At 43.9% G+C, this 24,968-nt stretch overlaps 1 protein-coding gene across 1 annotated transcript in view; it reads right to left on the reverse strand.

Annotated features, from left to right (window-relative positions):
* RIMS4 (regulating synaptic membrane exocytosis 4) overlaps window positions 1–24,968 on the reverse strand; it is a 55,440-nt gene that overhangs the window by 19,265 nt on the left and 11,207 nt on the right. The window contains exon 2 of the mRNA XM_042049949.1: window positions 4,989–5,130. Coding sequence (XP_041905883.1) covers window positions 4,989–5,130 — 142 coding nt within the window. The remainder of the gene's footprint in view (window positions 1–4,988; window positions 5,131–24,968) is intronic.

The raw sequence follows: 24,968 nt of genomic DNA on the forward strand, positions 1-24,968 counted from the left end.
ACCCAAACTCACCCTAAGCCCACCAACAGCACACCTCTCCTCTGCCAGGCAAGATCTCAAACTCTGCCTCTCAACAAGCTCTGTTTCTCTCTGGGCCACTCCACTTTCTGTAACATTTTTAGCACTGTGACGTGCTGTCTTATGTGCTGTAACACATTGTACTCCGCTCGCGTATCCGATTCCTTCTGCTGTATGAATTCTGCCACTGAAACAGTGCTATAAAAACTATGCAGCGAATTCTGTACAAAGACCTCCCCCATTCCATTCCCCACCTTGCCAGGCTAGCTCCATTTTTAGCAGTCACTAGTCATCTCAGATGCACTGAATAAAAGATAGCTACCTGTCTTCAGTGAGCAATTCTATCTGTTCCCAAGAGGTTGCTGAAGGTGGGATTCACTGTATTTCCTGCTGTAACTACAGCTCTCAAGGTCACACCCTTTCCAAGCTGTGCTGGTCAAGCTTTGCCAGCACAAAATGATGTGCTGTTGCTGAACAGGCTGAGGAATTTCTCGAGGTATTACAGAAATAATCTTCATGCCTTTCCTGGTTTCCATCTCAAAAGACACTGATTTCTTACAGCCTGAACTGATATTAACAACATGTTTCATTACATTTTTTTAAAGGACTCAGATAAAAAGAGGCCTGAAGATAATCTGTTATAAAAGAGTCTAGAAGTCTCCTGGCTTTGAAAGTCAAAAAAGAAACATTCAGTGAATAGCTGCAGTGTGAATGGGGCATTCAGGAACCAAGTCTTTTGGTCATTCTTGAATGACGAGGGATACTTTTTGCTGAAGGAAAAATGAATTTTTATGTGGCCATGTGGTCACAACCCAGGCCAGTATTTTCTCCTGCTTCCTATTAATTATTGCTCCACAGTAAAGCAGAGAAGGGCAGGCAGCTCCCCCAGCCTAAGCCCCAGTGTTGGCTCACACCGGCCCAGTGGGAGACCTGGTACCAGAGACAGAAGGAAGCCGAGAGGTGCGAGATGCCCGTGCTGGTGGCACTGGTGCCAGGCTGTGTCCTGCCTCCTGCCATGGGCACAACACAGCCTTCAGGCAGAGCACAGGTGGCACTGCACTCACCATGGAGAAGAGAGGTGAGACAGCCAACAACAAGACGCTTCCTTGCCGGACCTGCACACTCCTCTCAGATAATACGAGAGCAATCCTCCAAGTCTTTGTTAGTCACCACCTGCTGTGTTTTTCTAAGGTAAAAATCACCTGAGCTCTCCAGAACTTAACCATCCCAGCAGCAGCCAGCAAGAACAAAAACGCTATGAGTACCACTCACTAGGCACTGTGGCAGCTAGCAGGCTTTTGTTCCAGGTCCATTTTTATCTTTCTGCTCCATTTTCAGGAAGAAAAGTGTTTGGCAGGAACAAGTTACATGCAAGTCCAGAATCTACTGCTTTCTGAATGCTGTACATGGTCTCGTGCAGCTGCAGCAAAACCCAGCCAAAACAAGATGTAGATCGTGCAAGAGCCAGGATGGAGCTGAGATTCTGCTGAATCTCACAGGGTTGTTTGTGACTTATTCCTATATTCGGAATAGTATCCTTGCAGCAATCCTGCTGTCCTGAGACTACCCCATAGGCACTTACTACAGTGGATAACTGTTCTCTCAAGCAGATTTTTAAGTATATACATAGAAGAAAATATTCACTGCTGTAGAGATTTGTAACCAGTGCTAAGATTGTTCCAGATTAATTATGAATGGAAACATCTGTGAAAGCACAACCAGCCTGGCTGTAGCAGATCTGTTCTCCAATGACAGGGGAAGGATGGACAACAAAGTTAGAGAGCACATCACTTCCATGCCCTGTTTGAGGGCAGACTGTAGCCATAAAGATCCCCCCAAAAAGGGAACAAAACTGTGGCAGTGCTGCTTGAGATCTACAGAGATGAAAAAGAGCAAGACCCTGAAGTGAAAGATCACTCCAAAATAGCAGGTAAGTCCTAGAAAGTGTAAGAAAAACATACTCTAAGAGCCAGTCTGTTGTAAAGAACAACTCAGCAGACACAGCAAGGGCTTGACAGATGGTGTCCCATGTCCTCCCTGCAGCACACAACCCAGCCTGGCTTCAGCACCTGGATTCACAAGGCTTGGTGCCTGCATGGGGTGGAGAGCATGAGGGAATGAAACCTGGACATGGGAATGACTGAAAGCAGTTTTGTTCAAAGTAAATATCTACTTCTCCTTCTACAGAGTTTCACATTGAGTTTTAGTATATTAATTTCCTAACTAGTGCACAACCACTGTGCAACAGAAAACCTGGATAAGAACGTTGGAGGACTTTTTGTCTGGCAAAAACTTACATGAAGCAGTGTGTTGACACTGTCAGCATTTACTGGCATGCTGTATGAGCTTAAATTCCAGAAGATGCATCATTTAGCCCAGCTGGTCTCCAGTATACTTCATCTTCAGGTAAAGGGAGTATTTTGCTGAAAGAAGGCCTAGCATACCTCAGAGGTATACCCCTGCATAATATGCCTCTCCATGAAAAAAACCCCTGGATTTTATGCACTCTGGTGTTCACACGAAAGCAGCATTGCTCAAAATCATGCACTTCAGAATATTCTTTGCCTGTGATACCTTGCACTAGCACAGAGCAGCTGTGGCAGCTGCCACCAGCTCACTGCAACAAACATGAAAAAGCAGTCAGTGAGCAACTCTCTGTAAAAGCAGTTTGTATGGCTGAGGGAAAGTATTTAAGCCTGCTGCAGCAAAGTTTCACCAAATCTTTGATCACTTCAGTGTGCCACCTTTGGAAGTTATCCTTAAATTGATAAGGATTATAAAAACACATGGAATTTGAGAAACAAGCCCTCTTGGAAGATGAGGTTTTCAATCCATCTTCTTCCAGGCGCGAACACATCAAAGGGATGCACAGGTGGAAAGAATTAGAACAGCCTCGCCTTGCTGAAAACCAGGGGTTTGACAGTCACTGGTGAAAACTCTCTGACCTGGGAGTATCTGCACCAGTCACAAACCCAGCTTTTATTAGAAAGAAAATCAACTCGCCACAGCTAACAGAGACATATGAATCTTGATTTTGCCTCCCTGGGAAGACAGCTACAGCAAACGAGAGAGGTCAAGAGAAATCTGATTTAGGAGAACACATTTCTGTTCCTCAAAGCTATTCCCCAAACAATTCCATTCTTTGCTGCAGGAAAAGAAAGCAGAGAAACTCCCCTCCCACCACGTTTTAAGAGAACTGAGCTCTCTTAGTTCTTTGTACTCCCAGCCCTGTTTGCTTATCATTTGTGGCTCAGGCAGATAGCTGCAATTCCCATTGGGTTCCCAGAAGAGATTAATTATCCCACCTAGGAACAAAGCATCCAGGAACCACTTAATCACACTTTTCAGAGAAGAAACTACCCCATCCCTGGCTGAGGTGCTCGCAAGGATGTTCTGGCAGCATTCAAGGTTGGAATACCAAATGTTAGGCTTGTTCTAATAAAGACACTTGGATTCCAAGACAGGCTTTTCCTTTCTCTGTCGAGCTGATAGCTACATGTCACCTGCCTTCTGGGTGAGACAGCACTTGCAGGGGTGCAGTATTTTGCTGGCAGAAATACTCCCTCTCCATGAAAGCCCAACAAAGCAGCCAGTGTATGCAGTGAGAGGACACAGACTATTCAGGGAATTACACCCCTTCCCAGGAGGGTAAGCTATGTAAATATAAAAAGGAAAGAATTTTACTCTGCATGAAAGCAGACTCTTGCTCCTCATTGCCCAGTGACTGAACTTAATCACTAATCCTCTGCATCTAGTAGCGGAGGCAGAACTCCAAGCCACAGGACTGTGCTGGTGTAGCAGGAATATTTCCCTGGAGACAGCAGCTCACAGAAGAGATAAGGTACATCACAGCTTTGGAGTGACAAGATTGCTATCGCAGTCTGTGCCTCATTACTATTTTGAACCTTCAGCACAGATCTATGATGCCTTTCCAGGATTAGCCTACTTCTAAAGCTAAAGAAAGTCTCTCTTAATTTACAGCCTGTTACTTATTTAACACCAGAATCACATTAATTGAGAGTGCCTTTGGACTCTCCCAGCATTTTAACTGTACAGTGTACTTGGAATATCACACAGGACTAGAGAGAGCACAGAGTGATGCCAAGTGTGGTCCTTGGCTTAAACAGAACACCTTTTAGGTATAGAAACATTTTGGGCTCACACCTAGAAAGCACAAAATTGGATGGTATGCACTGCCTTTTTTTTTAAATACTGTGGGTTTTTTGCTTCCAAAGGTTCCCATGAACAGTCATCTTGGTAAAATTATTAAATTGCCCTATACAGCTTCAAGTAATGGAAATATAAAAGCCAGAATTGGAGACAAGTCAGGTCCCAAAGTTCTGGCCTAAAGATCCCCTGCTTTGCACTCTGGTATAAAGTCTAAATGCAACAAAGTGTATTGTAACTTCTCTTGGGGTCAAAAATCTTTTCTGAAACACTTCATTTTAGGACCCTGTAACTCAGATGAAACAAAATTAGGTTTTTAACCAAAGTACACACGGGCTCCAAAATAGATATATTTTGATATCAGAATTTTGCTGTGCTGTAAGGTATTTTATTACTTTCACCCTTTTCAGTACCTTTCACTTCTGCCTGCCCCAAACCAAAGGGCTATTTTGAAACAGGGGAAATGGACAACTATTGTGCAACACTAAAAACTACTGGCTTATAATTTACGATCAGTAATGAGCCTCTGCTATTGACCCTGAATTACTCATCCAAAGGCAAAGCGTTTAAAAGTAATGGGTATCTGCTTCAGCTCAGAATAATGAGGACACTAAAAAAAAGTATATAAACAGCCAAGTATGTGCCAGCTATGCAGACAGAGATCTGCTCTAATTGGATGGGCAGGACACCTGCAGCATAGGCAAGTCAGAAAAACACATCGTTCATCATGCTGGAGGAAAATTAATAGGTACAGGGACAGTGCATCCCACGAGTGATTACCCAGCTCCCTTTGGATGACTTACTTTCCCTCTGATCCATAACTGTTCATGCTGTCCTCGATGGACTCGTGGCTGGCTTGACGGACGGTCCTGCTGGGCATTTCAACAGCCAGGCCAGTTTCTGTGCTCCTCTGGATGGCTCCTTTCAGTCTCCGACCATCACCGTCTAGGAACACAAGGAGAGAAAAGGCAGTCAGCCTCTATTCCCAGAGCCTTTTGCACTGACAAAGCCAAGGAGAAGCAGAAAAGGTCTTTTGGAAGACCAGCCTGGCATCTGTCACGCAACATTTCCTTACTCAGCCCTGCTTCATCAGCACCTCCCGAGTCATCTCTGGAACACACTCAGTGCTCCACCATGCCAGGGCCAGCAGATACTCAGAGCATGCACACCTCCCTACCTACTCCAACCATTTGTACCAGTTAATTATCCATTGAGCAGGCAGCCACACCAGAGCTGGCTACACCTGGAGCTACCCAGTCAGGGAACACAGTAGCAGCAACCGTGGGCTGAGGAGTACAGCCTGATGCCTCCAAGCCTATCCCAAATCCCATGTTGCTGCCTCAGGCTGTGTGGAACAGCAAAAACAGTGGCAGGTTGTGGTGGGCAACGAGTGATCAGAGGGGAGGGAAAGGCCAGGCAGCACCAGAGGTGCTGTGAAAGCAGAAGCCCTCCCAGACCGGCCACAGGGGAATAGTTGGGCACAGTCAAAATGTTCCCTGGTGGCACTGGAAAGGCACCAGCAGTGGAAAACCCTGGAGAGGACTATTCCCCTTGGTATACGCCCTCGGCCACAGTATAGAGGGAATTAAGTAGGTTCTGGTTCCTCCTGGGTGCAGTCTTCAGAGGCTCAGCCCTCTGAAATTAACAGCTGCTATTTTCATCCTCCATCTCGAGCAGTCTGTTTCTCAGAACAAACCATGTTATGTAATGAATACATAATGAATACCATTACTATTAATTGCTGTAGCTGGTGTTAGGAAGCTCCAGATTTCATCCCACATAGAGCACTCACCTGAAACACATCTGCTACAAGTTTTCTGAACAAAGCAGAATTATCTAAATCCTCTAAAGATGCCCAGTCATTACCCAGGACTCAGGCAACAAACTCCTGACCCACCATGCTCTCAGAAACCTTCCAGCTTTTTGAGTACCACCTCCAGAGGAGAAATGACCTGGCTACTGAGTCTGGAGAACTCAAGAACACCAAATATTAAAGGAAACAAATCTTTCAAAAAATCACAGGATGGGTGAGGTTGGAAGGGACCAGAGTGGTTCATCTGATCCATCCTCCCTGCTGAAACAGGGTCATCCTAGAGCACACTGCACAGGATTGCATCCAGATGGTTCTTGAGTATCTCCAGTGAGGGAGACTCCACAACCTTCTGGCAACCTGTTCCAGTGCACCCACACAGTGAAGACATTCTTCCTCATATTCAGGTGGAACTTCTTGTGAATCACTTTCCGAACTACTTTGGAAATATGAGGGTAAGAACCTGCCTAAAATACCCTGTTATTTGTGGAGCAGGCTGCTTGACCTAAAATACTTTTCTTTAGATCTTGGTGTGAAGTGAGACTTTGAAAAAAAATTTGGTAAGGTATCAGAAATACTTCCTATCCTACTTCTCCAATTGTATCTACGCCGAAAAGCAAAGACAAAAGTTCTCCTATAAATACAGCTGTAAAGTACCTTTTCCTCTGGTATCATGAGGTTTCCAAGTGGGTAAACGTGCTGGCCCCAGGGCTCTGTACCAGCTGCTGTCCCCACATATGGTGCAGCATGTGTACACATGTCCCTATGAGCTAAGGGGATCGAATTTGCACATTCTGGGTTAACATTAACTACAGTTTGCACTGTTTGTGTGCCTAGAGCAATGCATGAAGCACATTGTATAAATCAGGAAGTTACACAAACGTAAAACATATTTCTCATGTGCTTTCAAAATCCAAACCTTCAGGCAAGAATAACAATATGGGCACCAACAAAAGCGAAGCCTTGTGAAACGGCCGTGCCTATTCTCCCAACCAGTGTAGAGCAGCTCCCTTTGATGCACCCTCTCTAGCCTTGTGCAGCTCATTGGAGCCTCTGATGGGGTTTGCAGGCTCCTCTGAGGGCACATCCCACAACCTCGTGGGCAGACTTGATGGTCCATTTCATTTCTCTTGCATTCACCTCCACAAACAATCTTTGAGTCATCCACATGCACCAGTGCCCATCCCTCCTTCACATGTGCACTCAGAGCACTCATCCTCCTGCCCTTTTAGGTTAGTCCTCACAAGAGCCCTGCTGGCAGCCAGAGTCAAAGCATCAAATGACAAAAATGTAGGAGACAAATTAAAAATGCCCCATTGCCCAGCCATGCAACATCTGTTTGAAAAAAATCTCTTCTTTCCCCAATCTAATGAGATGTGCCTGGAGACACTCGAAATCAAAAGACTATTCATCCATAGCTGGCAACAAACGAGAGGCTTGGGACAGAGCAAGGGTTTGGAGCAACACAAGGCGCTTGCTTGCTTTCTATCAGCCATCTCCTGATTCAAAGCCAGGGACATCAAGAAGAAGGGCCCAAAGGCAAGGAAAGGCAGCACTGTGGGAGCACCAGGGCACTGTACCAGTGATCATTTAGCTGGCACGGGGCAAGTTCAGACGTAGAGCATCACATGCACAGCCTTCCACTGCTGGGTGGGTCATTTTCTAGTAGTCCTGATTGCTTTTGCGGGTTATTAAAAAAAAAAAAAAAAAACAGGACAGACAAAGGAGAAAAAAAGGAAATAAAACAATTTAATCGAGAATCTCTGTAAAACAAGACAATGGGAATAAAGGACAAGACTCCTTTGTTCCTTCCTCTTCTTCCAGACAGAGATGCACAGCAACTCCTGCATCTTACAAATGACCTCTCGTTATTCTGGAAAAAGGCTTCTCCAACCTTTCTCCCCCTAGACTCTCCTTTTGCCAAAAGTTTCCCTTGCACAGAAGGGGAGTGATTTGTTTTACCAAAAAGGCAAGCTCCCAAACTACAGCGGCCAGAGGCATGACTGAAACAGGGTAAGAGATCACCATAAGCACCAGAGATGCCATCAGAAATGAGATACAGGTTCCTAAACTATCCAGCCCCATCAGCTGGGAGAGGCGGACAGATCAGGGATAGCACACCTGGAAAGGAAATATATATGGGCGACATTGTACTTCTCATCTGTGAGCCAAAAATATTTCACAAGCAACAGTCAGCTGCCATTAACCTTCTCTGGTCAGTGTGGAGCATGGCACGGGGGCTGTGCCTCCTCCCTACCCAAAATCTTCGTGCTTCGATACCTTTGCCAATCAGAAGGTAAATGATATGCATCGATGCAGGCGTTGCCTGGCAAAATCATTTGTCTTAATTTGTCAGTGGTATCTGCAACAAGTAAGAGTAGTATCGACATTTTCTGCAGTGTCTCCAGATTTATTCTCTGCACCTCTTCCAATCAAGCAGCAAACAACAGAGGTTAAGCAGTCAGTCAAGCCTGCAGTGCAACACATCACTAAGAGCAGATTTTACTTTGGGATGACCTTGGGAAGAAGAAATGTTTTGGTCAAATATCCAGGATGAAGATACACAGCACCTCGCTGACGCCAACAACCAGAAGGGCCCAGCAGTCACTCTGCCAAGTTCTCAGTGTTGACAGGCGCTTCGATTTTGCTCTGTTCAGCCAAACAATTTATGTTTGGCTAAAGAATATCTTCTAAAGCACTATCCACTCCGGGTTTGAAGATACCGAGATGATCCTGCACGGTTTATTTTACTACCTGACATTTAGAGATGTGGCTTAATTTTGCCTGGTTTCAGCTTTCACACACCAGATTTTTTTAGAGCCCTTCTCCACCCTGAGAGCTGCTTTGTGTTTTTGCTATAAAGACTTTTCTGCAGTGCAGGTGAGTTTTCTCTCAATGTTATTTTGACAAGTTAAACAGACTGAGATCTCTATGTCTCTCATGCTCTGGCATTTTTTTTTTCTCCTGGCCTTGGATCTTTTTAATGACCTCCCCAGGTTTTAAAAGCCCTTTTGAGAACACACACAGCAGAACTGGAGTCTGCATTTTAGTACAGAAACACGTACAGAGGTAAAAATCAGCTTGTACTCTCATCTTCACTGCTTCTGCTGGCATCTCCCAAGACCACAGTAAGCTCCTGATCACATCACACCTTGCCAGGAGGTTGTGCAGTCCCTTGCCTGACCTGCTGGTACGACCTTGCAGAACATTATATTAAAAAATAGGTAAGAAAATGAATTTTATTTGAAGAGAAAGAAAGCAAAACTTCAGACAGCTCTATACAGCTCTCTCACCCCCAGTACTATTTACTCTCTTTCTAGTGTCCACATCACTTGTGAATTAAATGAGGTTTAAACTCATGCTTGCTCCAAATCAAATGAAAACACTGAGCACCACCAGGCCTTCAAAGAGCCTTCCTGCCTTTGAGGCTTTTCCTTGACAACTGCTTTTTGATACATGAAGCAAGTTTTTAATCCATTTATCACGATCACACTTTCAGGGTCATGTTGTTCTAGGACAAAACCCTAACATACTTATCACATTTACCCAGATATCTGTGTCTTCTAAAACTTGGAGAAAAATGTTTCTCACAAGACCCATTTTCCCTACATTCTTCTTGACTGGTATTAATTAGAGTCCATCATTTTGTTCATTATTAATTAGATCTCATTATCATGTTTCCCCTCATTCCTTCCAACAACCCAGTAATAATCGAAGAGGAGCAAGGTCACCATGCAGGTGGCCCTGTGCAGAGCAGAGCATCTTTTGAAGAGTACCCTTAACTAAATTTTCAGCTGTCAACCACACAGAGGGGCATCCTCTTCTCAAGAATGGTGCTGCTCCTGTAGAAGAGCTGCCACCAAGAATTGGATTTGCTCAAAATCACAGGGGTGGGAAAAATAAGAGTGGCATTGTTCCCTTCTCTCCTCCAAGGGAAGAGTAACCACTTCTCATGTCCTCTTCTATGTCACTCCCATGCACAACTCTTTGAAGCTCTTCCTCTCTGCTACTGACAGGGCTCTCCATGCTCAGAGGCCAGCAAGTCTTGAAAAATCTATGTGAATCCTGCAACAGCTCATCACAAGGTCATGATTATATAATTATTACTCCTACACAGAATTACTCTATGATAGATGCTTATTGATGACATTTCTGAGAGACAGCATGCCCCTTTCACTGTTATCCCTACACTGTCTCCTCTCTTTTCACTTCCTTTTCCTCCACCCAGGTACTTGGTACCATCTTTCTCTTTTCCACTTTGTTTTCCATTTCTTCCTCCATGCTTGCAGTTTGCTGGATACTACCAGCACAAAAAGAAATCAACATGATGCATGTGCTACAGACCGTCCTGTACTTTAGAATTAATTGGTATTGATTTAGGCCTGAGATTAGGCATTGACTGAATCTCAACTCCATCAGCTTTGCTCCTAAATTACCCAACCACTTCCAAGCACAGAACACAGTGGCACCCAAAGCACATGGACACACAGCACCAGCACAGGCCACCCAAGACACACCAAGGGTCTGGCAAAACAGCCTGGGTAGCTGTTATCCTTTCCCAAACTTGATGAGCATGGGGAAAAACCAGAAAGGGAAATCAGTTGGATGCTTACTTTCATTTGTTCCTATTGCAAAGCTCTGGAAAAGATAACATTTTGTATTTTCCAAGGAAGTTTGTCTGAGCTTGAGCAAAGAGACTACATCCCCACTGCTTTTCTTACCCAAGTCAAGCAGTATGGAACAATTCCCATCCAAACATGCTGCAGGGTATCGACCTGGACAGACTCTGCTCTCTGGATTCACACCTGGGTTCCTCAGCACATGAATTGCCTGTTTTGCTCCAAAATACCAACTTGCACTTATGAAGCATGAAAAACTGACAACTCCAGCAAAGGAACACAGAAAAACCCATCTGGCAGCGCCAATGAAGCCTTCAGAGCACGCTGCAGATCACGTAGAAAGCAGAGACAGGACAGGACCCGACTGCCTGCAGAGGAGATTTGCCCCGAGCTATCTCCTTTCAGTTCATGCTGAATCTGCCTGCTCTACCCTTGGCTCAAACACGGGCTCACAAGCCCTTTCACTTTCCACAACCACTAACTTCACTCTCTGGTTTTGACCCTAAAAGTTGTTTCTATCTCTCTTCCCCATGAAGATCTGCCTCTGAGAAAAGACGATGCACATCATCAGAAAAGGTGATGCAGGTTTGGGGCTGAAAATGAAGAAGGGAAAACATCAAGCACCCATCTGGATGGTATCAAGTGCTGAGGTGAGGAAGGTCCCCAAGTCCAACAACTGGTCTTTGGCATGTCTGTGGGCAAAAAGCAGAAATGGGAGTCTCAGCTCAGCACCCCATCAGACTGCTAAAACACTGACCATTTGACCTCCTACTTATTTTCAGGTACTCTGAGAAAAGAGTCAGCACATTAACTTCTCCACTTCAAACTTTGTCACTGCACAGTTGTTCCTGAAATATTTAAAAAAAAAAAAAATTCTGTTTAGTCAGATGCTGACTCCCTGTGACACCTGCTAAGATTTGTGTGCCATGAATCAATTCTGAGATGAATAAAAATTCCATTGTTCGCCTTCAAAGGAGGAAAAAGAAAAGTCTTCCCACAGCCTTGCATGAATACGCAACACCTGTGCAGCCTGGCACACGCTGAGCTGGCGTCTGCCGGGGTGGGCAGCACAGGCCCCTTTACAGGGGTATCTCTCTTCAGAGCAAGCCCTGATGCTCTCCTAAGGGGTTGCTTCTGCTGAGGAAAAAAAAAAAAATACTGGATTGTCACTTCAGCATGCAGTTTAACGAGATGAACTCAATCTCATCATGCCTGGCAAGCCCTGACATCCTGCCAAGCATTCCCCACATCAACATCCTAATGGAGTGTGAATTATGAGCACCTAAAGAGAGGCAGTTTGTACTGTGCTCCAGAACATGCCAGGCTATCATCACAGCCTGAGTAATCCACCAGAATGACAGAAAATGGCTGGGGATAAGCAGGGGCACTAATCAGGCTGTTTGCTTCATTCCCCTTGTCCTAGTTTCAGACAGCAACAAAATCACACCCTTTCTTTCCAAATTAAGCACAGAATCTTCTATGGGATGGAAAAAAGTATTTCAACATGTTAATTCCTAATCTGTGGAGGTTAGGTACATTCACAGGGTTCGGAAAGTTCAATCAGCTCTTCTTGTGAGAGTCAGAAAATAATAAAATTAGCAACTATTTTCACTGCTGTTACAGCTACCAACTCCAGTGAAGGCAGAGCAGGGCCAGGACACCCTGCTTGTATGGGCAACTTCTGGAGATGCCAATGAGACACCTCCAAATTCCCAATGTAGCACAATCCCAATACATCCCATTGCTGCTGGCCCACAAGGGTATTTTAGCACAAAAAAAGCTTTCTCTCAACCTAGAGTTCAGACTGGCCTGTCCTCACCCACACCGACAGGCAGTGCTGACACCCCTGCCCAGATGTGTGGATGTCAAACCAGCTCCCCCTGAATCCAGAGTTTTTTGTTCTTCCCCCTCACCATTAGATAAGGACTAAAAATCATTCATGGGGTTATTTTCATGAACAGCCTCTGAGGCTGCCTTCCCTCTTTCCCCCACAACCCAGCCCAAACCCCATCTCATCAGACACTTAAAGCAGCATTTTTTCCTCCATCCTGGCCTGAGCTGCAATTTGGTTTAAGTCCTGTATTTAAGCAGGTCTCCACCCCAGTAGATGCTATCATCTCTTGTAGCTTGCCTGGGGCACGGGTAGAGCAGCAATTTTTCTTCCTTTCTTCATAAGCTCCATTTTCATATTTTAAACATACTTTTTCTCCTCCTTTTGAGGTTAAAATTAAATAGTTCCCATGATACTATTTTTAATTCTGACCTTTTTGATAATCCATCTATATAAAAAAAAAATTTAATGGCCAAAATTTTCATTTAGAAGTATCTAAAGAAAAAATTCTGCAACAAACATGTAGCCAGGAAAATCACTTGGAGATTTTTCCCTTCACTGTCAAAAGAGAGAAAGCCAAGAGCCAAAAAGGTAAATACATATGTTCCACTGTCAATGACTTTCAAATGGAGTTTTTGACTACCATAAAAAATTGTTTAGCTTTTCACTATAAAAAAGTTGCAGTACCATAACACTAACAAAAACGTTTGGTTCTTTCAGAGTTATTTCATGGGAACTACTTTGCAGCTAGATCCAGCTCTTCAGAATTCTTTCCATGTCTCTATTTTGTTTGCAGCAGCAGGATCCAAATAGCTTCATCTGATGGCTGCTTTTGCATTTTTATTTTTATAAGAAAATGGAACACACTGCCCCCTTCTCTTCCCCCAATCTGCCAGGCTTTGCAGTAGAGCCTGATTAAATGAAATGGCCATATCCATCCAGAACATTCACTGCTGTAATATTTCTGCAGCAGCTTAGCAATGAAACCTGAACACTGCCCTGTCCGTAGCCCAGGTCTCCAGGGAAAGACAAGCACAGAACTGCTGATGCTGCACCAGTTGTCCCTGGAATGGCTGCATGTCTGGGGCAGACACATGCCACATCCCAGGCCTTTCTTCATCTGCTGCTTTTGTGCTTGGTCAAGGGGTGATGACTTAAAAAATATAATCTTACTATGATATTTATAATGCAATAAACCACAGATATATATATACACACACACACTCACACATTCTCACTGCATGGCAATTAGGGGATTCAATCATTCTACTTCCTGGATTTTGGTTTTTAAGCCTCACCAAGAGTTAAACTCCCCTCTGACATCAGCCCACCTGGGAAGCCCTGAGGGTCTGTAGTCCAACTAGGTAAGGAGAATTTAGCTGATGGGCTCAGAGAACAAGAACATTTGACACAGGCAATTAATTTAACTGATTTATTTAAGCTACTACACTGTAATATTTATTGCTTAGAAAGCTGAGGGAAGCATCACACATAGAATCAACAACCAGCAGTGCTCTACATGTTCTCAGTTCCAAACTCTTAGAACTTTGCCAGCTATCATGATGTGGGTATCAGGAAAACATGAAAGTAGAAAGGTGAGTGGCTGGTTTGTGTGCCGGCACCATCCCAGGGCTTTCTCCTTGTTAATTCACAAGGAGAATAGAGGTGGAGCCAATTTGTGTCCCCATGGCTGAAAGTCCTCCAGCTAACCAACATAAGTTGTGAAGGCCAGGTGAGGCTCTCTACTTAATTACAAGAGAGTTGAACCAGAGCACCCTAATGTCCTAATTCTGCCATCCATCTCACACTATTAGTAACTGTGGATGTCGCTTAAGTCCAGGTTCTGAAATATGAATGAGCCTGAGCTGCAGAAAACCTCTTGATTAAGAAAAAGGATCACAAAAATGAGGTGAATTCACAAAAATAAAGCTACTAGAAAGAGCCGTTGTAGAGAAGGACGACATGAGATGAAAGAGTTGCCCAGCCTACACTTCACTAAGCCAAGAAACTTTGCACGAGGCTGTTGTGCCCCTCCCGAGTCCGCTGGATCTGCCTGCTCACCGACTGCCCCCCTCCTGGCAGAGCCCAGCATCCTGCTCTTCACTTGGTAACTTTTAGGAAGCAAGCAGGGGTAAAATAACTTCAGCAGCCTGTTTGCAAGCTGTGCATTCCTACTGCAGAAGAGGACTCGGGTCATGAGCCTCCTGAAGCCACCAAAACCCCCCAAGAGGTGCTGACACACCTTTCTGTCCCACTGGATGCTCAGCTCCAGTGGTCTGCTTTCACCCACAAGGTTAATTTTAGACTGAGATTATATATCAGATCTTTTCTCCCAGGGGCACTAGTTTGTGTCTCTCTCTCTACCCAGAGCCATCTTTTCCAGCATTTTTAGAGTCTGCTCATCTTGGACTTCTCCCCCAAATTTGGCTGAAACTAGAAAGTATCTGCTACATAGTAATGATGGGAAGAAAGTCAGGACAGCGGCTTAAGCACTGAAGAAATACTTGTCTCCCTCAAATTCACAGCTACTGCACAGCAGGTGAAGTTTAGTTTTGGTACAGACAAAATTCAGAGGGAAGCAGTTGACAAGGCCATATTTTTTAATGAGATTTCTTGCCTTTTCTTCTGTCCTACTGACGCTCTTTTAGGAGCAAGCGGCTTTGTCAAGACCGTGTGTGCGAGCACAGAGAGCAACAGTCTTGGCACAGTGAATGAGTCATGCAACCTTTTGTTCACTCGTTATAAATACAATTAAAAATACAGGCCCATTTCCTTAACAGGCACGAAGCCACAGAACCCTGGAGTCATTCATAAACTAGAATCCTGGTGCAGAATTGCATTTAGAATAGCATTTGATTTGTGTTTAGCTTGGGTTGTAATTACTTCATCATATTTTCCTTAAGGAAATGAATGATCAAATTCATAAGGAGTTGACTTTAATTATACACACTGCTTAATAACTTGTGTCCATTTGGAAGCAATTATTTGATCCACTGTGGAAGCAGAGAGGGGGAGCTGATGGTCTGGTTTCCAGAGAAGTTAAACAATTTCAGGCATTGAGTTCCTAATTCCAGACAATCTCACCTGACGATACCACCACCTGTGTCAGGCTTCACCAAAGGTGCTCTCATGGGGTACCTGTAGCAAATGCTAGAGGAAGCAAGCCAGCATGTTTTTCCCCTCTAATTCTACATATTGCTTTGACTCACACGGAGACATCCCATGACAGCTCCATGGCCATGGAGCATCTATTGTGCCAGGCAAGTACCACAGCCTGCCACAGCTGCACTAAAGGGAACCCTTTTCTTCCCAAATGGTACCAAGAACTGTACAAAACCCCCTGTTCATAGCACACCTGTGCTGCTGAAGGGAGAGCTTGGAGAGTGGCTCCATTTCCCAAAAGCCTGCAAACAGATCCATTGCACTCATACTGCTTCTCTCACACAGATCCCTTTCCAGGAACAAGTGCCAGGTTCTGCTTGGGTGGAGTAAATGGAGAGCACCCTGCCCTTCACAACTGTGGTAATTTGGCTGCAGATACCTCATGACAGATGGAAGGTCAGGCTTCAATGCCCAGAAGCAGGACAGGAGCAACAGTTCCTTACGATGCAACGTCATTCACAGTGACTAAGAAATCAAAGTGAGTTTGTATCACTGCAAACAGCCCTGCCAATCATACATCATAAGTATCTTCAGCTGGGGACAAGTCAGGCCACTACACATGGAAAACACCATCCAATACCAAAAACAGAGGCGCTGAAATTTAACTAGTAGACACCTAAGAAAAAACATTCAAGCAAAAATTTCACAGCCCAAACCCTGAAGAGACACATGCAAACTCTCATCTGAGTGACACACTCTCCCACAGACGAACATGGCAGACACATAACTGCCTCCTACATCTGCTTTCGGCATGCACAAAAGCAGCACTCAGATAGAAAAACACCCCAGATTATTTGAAGTCCTTCGGGAAATTCAGTTCACTGTTTGTCTATGCAGAGTATTGAGCTTCCAATAGCAGAGAAAAAGCCCTTTGGCCAGAGCTGGAAAATAAACATAATGTGTTCATCTCTGCTGAAAGATACTGCAGAATGTGGGAAACCAACCAAACTATCATGCCTGGCTGCAGATTACCGAGGATTGAAGTAAAAAGTCATCAGACTAACACAGATTAAAAATACAGGAGATTAATACACTTTAGGAACAATACGAAAATCTAGTTTTCTCAATTACCAACAACAAGATGCAGTAAGACTCAGTCCTTTGTGAAGAAGAGGCACACCAGAGTGTTCAATATCGTATTGACTGGAATTTGCATTGATCACTCACAGTGTACAAAAGCCACACACCAGCACAGCATCCTGAGAAGCAATGCCTGTTTGCAGCATGGCTACCCCATGACATGTACCTGGCAGAATGTTCACCAAAATCCCATGATTTGTGCCAAATATTTCTGAACAAATTCTGTAGAAGGAGCAAGGATTAAAATGCTTTAGAGTGCCCTGCTAATCTCTCTCTACTATGAGAGCAGAAAAGAGAACAGATAAAGAAGCAATTGTGATACAGCCAGCATCAGCCTTGCAGGCAACGCTAACAGCTCAGGGAGTTCAAACACGCATTAAAGGGCAGTGTGTGAGCAAAAAAATAGTTCTAATGTAACCACCAAAAAAAAGGTTGATGGGAATCTCTTTATAAAATGTGCAGGCAACGACTGCCCAACAGTACTGGAAGAAGGTCAGGAGAGGACACCCTGCTTACGAAGCACCTGCATCACCGTCACTTCCTGCCTTCTGACACCTGCAGGTAACTTTCATGTTTCTGTTCTCAGATTTAACAACTGGGCTGACATAAGGAAGCCTGGGGATTTCTCCAGATGTTACTGGCAAGGTCAGAGAAGTACAATCCCCTTCCAACATTGCCTGTGCTCCGAGGGCTCCGTTTCACTCCGCTGTACAGTAACTGTGCCAGCGACCTGAGCCAGCCACCCACCCCACCAGGCTCCACCCTTCACACTCATCTCAACACGGAAACAAACAGAAGGAGACAGGACACACAATTTTGAAAGCAAACTTGAAGGTGAGACCCTCAGTCCCAACCCATTCACAGTCTCTGATCACAATTACAAATCGAGCTCAGGAGTGAAATAACATCCTTTCCTCCTCCTCCTGGCTGCAGAGACAGGAGTTCAGGGCTCTGTTTCCTTGGCAACAAAAAAGAGCATCACAACAGCCTCCTCGCTAGCAAATGACATACGAAAACGTGTCATTTTTTTTCTCTCCGGTGTCTTTTATCACTAGGGAATAAGCCTGAACTCAGAACTCCCCACTCAGCAAGAATGGAAATAGATATCCATTATTGCTATTTAAACTGCAGTATCTTTGGAGCCTTTAAGCTTGTCCAGAGGTAGGTAGCAAGTGAGGGATTTTAATTTATTAAGTTAAGCAAAAAAAGAAAAAAAACCCTAACCTTGCTGAAGTTCACCTTTTAAGACAAATTATAGAACTTGAATTTGGGGAAAAAAATGCACCTCATAAATTTATGATCTGCATTTTAGATTCTGTTAATATTCACTTTTGAAAAGCATTAGAAATGAAGATTACAAATTTAATAATGCAACATATGGGAGGAATTATCCTCCTCCCCATATAAAAAGGCAATTTGCTCTTGCCTATAAATTGACTTTCTATTACTGTCATTAAAGCAGCATAATGTGCTAAAATTAGGGTCTGCCCTGCCACAGCTCTGTGGCAACTCACAGCCAAGAACCCATCATGCCAATACTTCAGCAGACATCCTCATGAGGTGGCAGGGGCAGTGGCACTGCTGGGTATCTCCTCAGTGCAGGACTTTGGGATGCTCATGGACCTTTACGAGGGGTCCAAAAGAAATTGGATTAAACCAATGAGGAAAAAATTCAAGAGCAGAGAAAGTCCCTAAGCCACAAGGCAGTGGAAGCCGGGTCAGCATCCTGAACAAGCATCCTAAGAAACCTTGCCATCTCCCTGACTTTCTCCAAATACCTTGACAGACACAAAAATCTCTTACTCCTTCCATTTTGCCACAAGTCAGATCACAGTCCTCAGACTGCAGTAGCTTCCCATGCATTTTAAGCTGCTTCCAAGTTCTCCTCCTCTATAGTTTGTGTAGACTGGATGCCCTGCACAGTCTGTGTGCCCAGACCACCAGTGCAAGCCCTGTCCCACCTTGCAGAGCTGATCCTCTCTTGCTCAACATGCTCATGTCTAACTCCCCACGTGTCTGGACCATAAGGGATGATTTTGCAATGCCCACATGAGAATCTACCGAGCAGCAAAAGCATTAAAATCTATATTCAGTGGCTTCCTCAAATAGGCAACTACATTTAAACAGCTCAACTGAAAGAGCATTAAAATTGTGCTGGCAGGTATTTACTGTCCCATTTCCCATAACCCTTTCTCCATCTTTAAGTTACTGATGGGTTGTGACATACTTCCATAACAGAAATCTCAATAACAGAAACCTCTTTGCCACTTCTCAGCACTAGCACCGTTCTTCCCTTTCACCAGCCATACAGTTACATGTTAATTCTGTCATCTGCCTTTTTTTAAAAACCATTTTCACCCATACTTTATGCAGCTGGAAGACTTGCTCACATCTCAGTTACTTCTAGAACAAATCTGAGCACCTAGCACTGAGGGAGTGAGTTGACAGCATCTGCTGATGGTTCTTGCCCTTCCTTTGCTCATGAATTGCGCTGAGTTTTAAAAGAAAAGCAGCTGGTGCTTGTTCAAGATTACCAAAGAGTATCACTGGTTAGTGCACCCCCCCAACAGGTGCTCTGTGCCTGAAGAAGCAGTTTGGCAGGCCAGGCCAGCACTGGACCTTCCAGCACCACTGGCTGGCTTTGACAAGACGTGCCCTTTGCTCCATGACAAGTCAGTTCTTAAGATTGCTGGATGACCATCAGTCCACTTAAAAACTTCCCATTTACCCAAATATTCATTCAAAGGAACTTAATGGTTTGAAACGAACACGAAGGGGACTTGTGATAATGAAAGTGAATCCATTTGCAAGTCTGACACATGCACAGAAAGCACTTCGCAGTCTCCACCAAAGCCTGGTTTAGTCTCCCTGCTGAAGCAATTTTTAGGTCAGAACATGTGCAGATGTTTGGAGGTCTGTGCTTTGTCCTTGGCCTGTTTCGGAGAAAGATGTAACATTTTGCTTCTGCTCCAGCTGCATATTTCCACCCGAGAAACGGCAAGGCCACACTTGAAGTCACTACTGAATTCTAGTCCTCTGGATCCATGAATGAGTAGTACATCCTCCTTGTACCCCACAAGCCATATTCCTGATTGAATTGTCCTCCTGTTGTATCCCTTCTCCTTAGAAATTTCCCTTTATGAAGCATGACTTGGACCTTCTGAACATTACACAGTATTTGTCTTTCTCATGTATCTTCTGCTACAGATACATGACTTTTCCCCGTGTTTTACTGTCATATGGAACAGCTTTCCCTTTCAACAGTCACAGCTGCTTAATGAATTCAAAGTGTGACATTTTGTTTTCCATGGTGAGGTGTGTGAGAAGTGTAAACCGTGGCTAAGAGATGAACTAGAAAACACAGAGGGCACTGAGCCCTTCCCACCAGCCAGACACAGCGCTCTCAACAGCACCCATTGCACCCTGCAACACTCAGCTTTACACAATTAATCAACAAACTTCACTAAACAAATCAAAATGTCAACTTTAGGAAGTATATACAAGCTTCTATACACAATACAGTTTCACAAGCCCCAAAGAGATCCTCTCATGCTTGATACTCAATGTGCTATCCCACCAGGACACTTGGATGCTTTGCTCAAACAACAGTTCCAGGATCCAAGGGGATTTAAAGCCTCGAAAGACTTTCCAGAGCACTGCACAAATTCCTCTGATGTCGCCCACGTGGGAGGCTACAAATTGGCACCAGTAGTTGTCAACATTTTGTTTTGATCTTCTGGCAAACAAATCCACCCTCTGAAATGTTTGCAGGATGCCGAGATAAAAAGCAGTAATGAATACAACCCAAAGAAGTTTGAAGGGTTTATTTTTACCAAGTAATCAATACCTTCTGGCAGTCTTCCTCCAGCTCTAATAATACCAGTGAGGACAGTGACCCTTGGCAGGTTTTGTACACTGCTCTACAAACATTATCTAATTAACCATCACAGTCCACTCCTAAAGAAAAGAAAGCATGCTCTGAAGTTCTTCTACAGCAAGAGAGAGAGAGAGAATGAGTGTTGGGAAGGGCTACTGATAACGAGGTCATAGGTTCAGGAGTTGCAGCTCTTGCACACCCAGCCTAACCACGCTGCCCCTCAGGGGCCAGCTCCAGGGAAATGGTATATTTTTCACACAATCTGTGTTTAGCACAACCCTTACTTTCACTTAGCTGTGACAAAGCACTAGGACAGCGTCCAAGCCAACTCACTAATAAATCAAATGACAATAAAGCAGTTGGAGGGAGATGAATTATTGAAATCAAAGCAATTCAGTGCTCAAAACTAAACTTTGTAAGCTGCGAGCTACTGAACACAGAGCCTGATTTTCCTCGGAACAGCTTTACTGACATGTTGCAAACTGCCAGTCCCGTCCATCTGTACCATAGCTCAGAAGAGGATTCAGCCTTTCACTGGAGTACATGACATCTTGAAGCTGATCATTACTATTAAAGATGGAAGAGGAATCCCAGGTCATCAAGTCAACCAGGAAAGCATCTCAGAGGATTATCACCTAAACCAAGTCTAAGAAACAGGTCTAAACCCAGAGTCAGCATATGTGTCAATATAAATCCAGGTCTGGATTCTTTCAAACAGACTATTTTTCTATTTCTTTGGGGCAGCCATTACGGAGTCACAATATTTAGTCAACCTTTTACTTCTATAGTCATTAATCATGCACCATTTAACTACTGGTTTGTCATTTACTCTCTTAATCCTTTTCAAATCCTTCTGCTTATTTTCACATCTTTTTTCAATCCCATTCTATGTGTCTTGCTAATTACACTCCTTAACTGTCGTAGGCTGTTTCAACAGACACGTTGAGCCAGACGTGGTTTGATTACTTGCTGTGTTATGTGCCCAAGGAATCTTCTGCTATTGAGATATTTAAAATATAAACAGTGTTACTGGAAGATGATCAATTGTACTTAATTATCTGGACAGCTGCCTGTAACTCTAGGGAGGAAGGGTGAATGACCATTTAACGATGGACTCAAACCCAAGATTTCTAACCTTGTAAAAAAGAACAATGAAAAAGGAAAGAATAGGCCTAGGGTTTTCATCTTCTCAAAATACGGAATTTTGCTTCCTTAGCAGACAGTACTGTTTTCAAAGGACTGTTATTTGCAATTTTGCTGTGTCCTGAGCCAACCTTTCCTACCAGTCTCAGAAGACTCCATCTCCAGAAGTCATCACACAACACCCTAAGAGTCACAGGCCCCCAAAAGTAAGGTCACATCCAAATGAGAGATGCCAAAACCTGGTGACAGATGAATGAGACAGAGCAGACATCACCTGAAAACTTAAAGAAAAGGGAATAATTCATGCCCAAAAGGAAGAGAAGTACTGTGATATATATGGGAAAGAAGGAACTGAGGGAAGTAGGTGGCCAACTGTGATGGAACAACTCTCAGAAATACCCAGAGCATTGGAAATGTCAGCCCAGCTTTACCTGTCCACACATTCACTTCCAGTGACAAGACTGACTACACAACTTGACACTGAGCAAATGCCACCCTGAACACTTCCTCTCTTGAATCTCAGTCTTCATTTCACTTCTACAACCACGTCCTGACCTATCATGCTGGGGATGCAAACCTTAAAACCACATGTATGTAATGAAGAGACAACTTTACTAAGAGCCTGAAAGTGCAACCAACTCATTCAGCCCAGAGGAGAGTTAACAGAGGCTGGAGAGGACCCTTACACGCCATCATTGTTAGCTACTAATTCAGTATCTTCAAAAATAGGAAGAACTGAACACTTCTTTCTCTTCCATGCCCATCTCCTCAGACATAGCTATCAACCCACACAGAGGGAAAGCATGCAAGGCTCAGAGGGGAGCAGAACTCCCTGCACTTGGTACACCTTGGAGAATTCTGTCTAGGCATGGTTTGCCACACCCATTGAAGCCAAAATGTGCAGCTAAAACAAGTGAAGGAACAAACACCTTCCAAGACATCACAGGAAGATTGCGCAGCTTCTATGTGCCAAGGAAAATGTCATGGACACCATAATCCCCAAATACACTCACATTGTGTAACCCCATTAGATCAGCACCTCCTAATTAAATTAGAGTGTAGATCAGTCCTCAAACACCTTTTGCTATCACTAAGACCTACCAAAAGTGATGAAGAGGAATTATTATGCATAACACTCTCAAGAACTTGCATTTGTAAACACACTTGGCAGCACAGGGAGGTTCCTTTATGGCATAATCCATTTTTATATACACCTAATATTTTCAGGTTTTCAACTGATTGTCAAGAGTGTTTGTAGAGGCTGTTAATGAATCTCACTGCTAAAAGCAGTTACAATTCTGTAGCTATTAATACAACGTGACATCAGTTATATCAGCTTCCAAGTGAATCACAGTTTGCAATCTTGTAGGTGTTCGATAGCTGTTGTCACATCGAAATAGAACATTGTTAAATATACTCCAAGTCTGTCCTAGTTCTGCAGCTCTTTCCCCCTTTCTGCACTGCAGCCTTAGTGGACTGAACACCTGCAGGTCTGAAGAACTGAGCACAGGAATGTCAAGAGGAAAGAACAGGTTGACTATTAGACCACTCAGATCAGCAAGGTTTAAAATGTTCACTTTTGACTGCAATTTCCTCTCAAATCTGATGACTAGAAGAGGTCAAAAGAACAGGTCACCAAATCTTTTACAATGTCTAAACCCTCCAAGATGTACTTGTATCAAGATGTTAAGCCTTTTTTTTTCTTCCTTGTAAGCCAAAATAAAAGGCTGATAATCTTTCCTGACATAGTAGTTTAGCATTAAAGCAGGCAAAATCCAGTTTTCGAACCATTATCTGAGTATCAAACACCAAATGCTGCTCTAATTTGCGTAACTGACATTCACAGAACACTCCTGTCTTGGTCAGCTTGTATATAAAAGCACATTCTTAACAAAACTGGCATAAGTCTGTGAAGTTATTAATATTTTGCTCAGTGAAACATTTTCAGACCATCACATTTTTCCTGCTTCAGGATTCAACCCTCCCACCAACATTTTTCATGCAGGTAGTACCCTGTAGGGGTAATCTCTGGACACCCAGCCTTCGAGCTCCAGAGCAAAGATGTTTTAGAAAATATGCTTTCTAGATTTCAGGAAATTAAACAAAATTATGGCCTGAAATAAGACTTCCTGATTTTTACAGCCAATGTGTCCAACAAGCTTGCTGCCTTTGTAAAGCAGACAGCTGCAGTGAACAGGCTGTGAAAACAGTCAAAGTCACCACATAAAATGGACTGTGGATAATTTGCCTGGTATTATTCCTAGAGCGACAAGCCAGATTTTGCCTCAACCAACCATGCAATATTTCACAGAGTGTTTTAGTAGGTAAGCCAGGCAGTACTGAGACAGAAATAGAAAAATATTGAAATAGGGCCCACACGATGCCAGGTTTAGAGGCACTTGGATTGGCTCTTGGGAAAAACTGAGTTTAGGACATAGCAGCGTCTCCTGTGCAGGAGCAGTAAAAGCGTTTCTGCACAGACTGAGCAGCCAGGTCACAGGAACAGACCTACTCCTGTTACTAGGCAGATGCCAGGAATTCAGTGGAAACAGATGAAAAACAAGTTTTTAGAATGGTAACTTGGGACTCTGGCACAACTCAAAGCAGAGCACTGGGCAGAATGGGAGAGCTGAGAATTACTGTGGTGAAACAGTTCAGAAGTGGGTTCTGACAAACAGATATGATTGAAAAATCAAGTTCTGCTCCTTCCCCCAGCCCCACCAGGTACCTTCTCAAGCCTTACATTTACACTTCTCGGACCCTTTAGACCAGATGTGAAGATCACAAGCTCTGGATTTTATCATAGATGATCCCTTTATGCTGTAGCACCACTGTGAAAAATAGCTTTGTTGTGTACCCACATAGCTTGAATTGCACATCCACAGCCTGCATCACTGGGTACGCAAATCCTTAGTTAAGCATCTCCTTGCCCATGCCATTTTCAGAATCCTCACATGCACAATAACTAACCCCAGGTCTCTCTCCTGCTCTTACAAAGTACCAAGCAGAAGTGAGAAACGTGCACTGGTGGAAGGTCCACAGGCTGCCATACAGGAAACATCTCCACCTTTATTTCTTGCCAAGGCTCTAGCTTATATTGAGAACAGCCTTCCCTATGCCAAGGGAAAAGAGCCAATAAACATATGTGAAAAAAAACCCATGATGCTAATTTTGGAATATGTCACCTGGCGGAAAAACAGAAATATAGGAAGACAAGGGGAAAATAAACCACGGGGAACACTTAAAATCCTGGCGGGACAC

Source organism: Corvus kubaryi, unplaced genomic scaffold (genome assembly GCF_017639235.1).
Source record: "Corvus kubaryi isolate FWS band 111438036 unplaced genomic scaffold, C.kubaryi_AGA036_p1.0 134, whole genome shotgun sequence".
NCBI classification, from domain to species: Eukaryota; Metazoa; Chordata; class Aves; order Passeriformes; family Corvidae; genus Corvus; species Corvus kubaryi.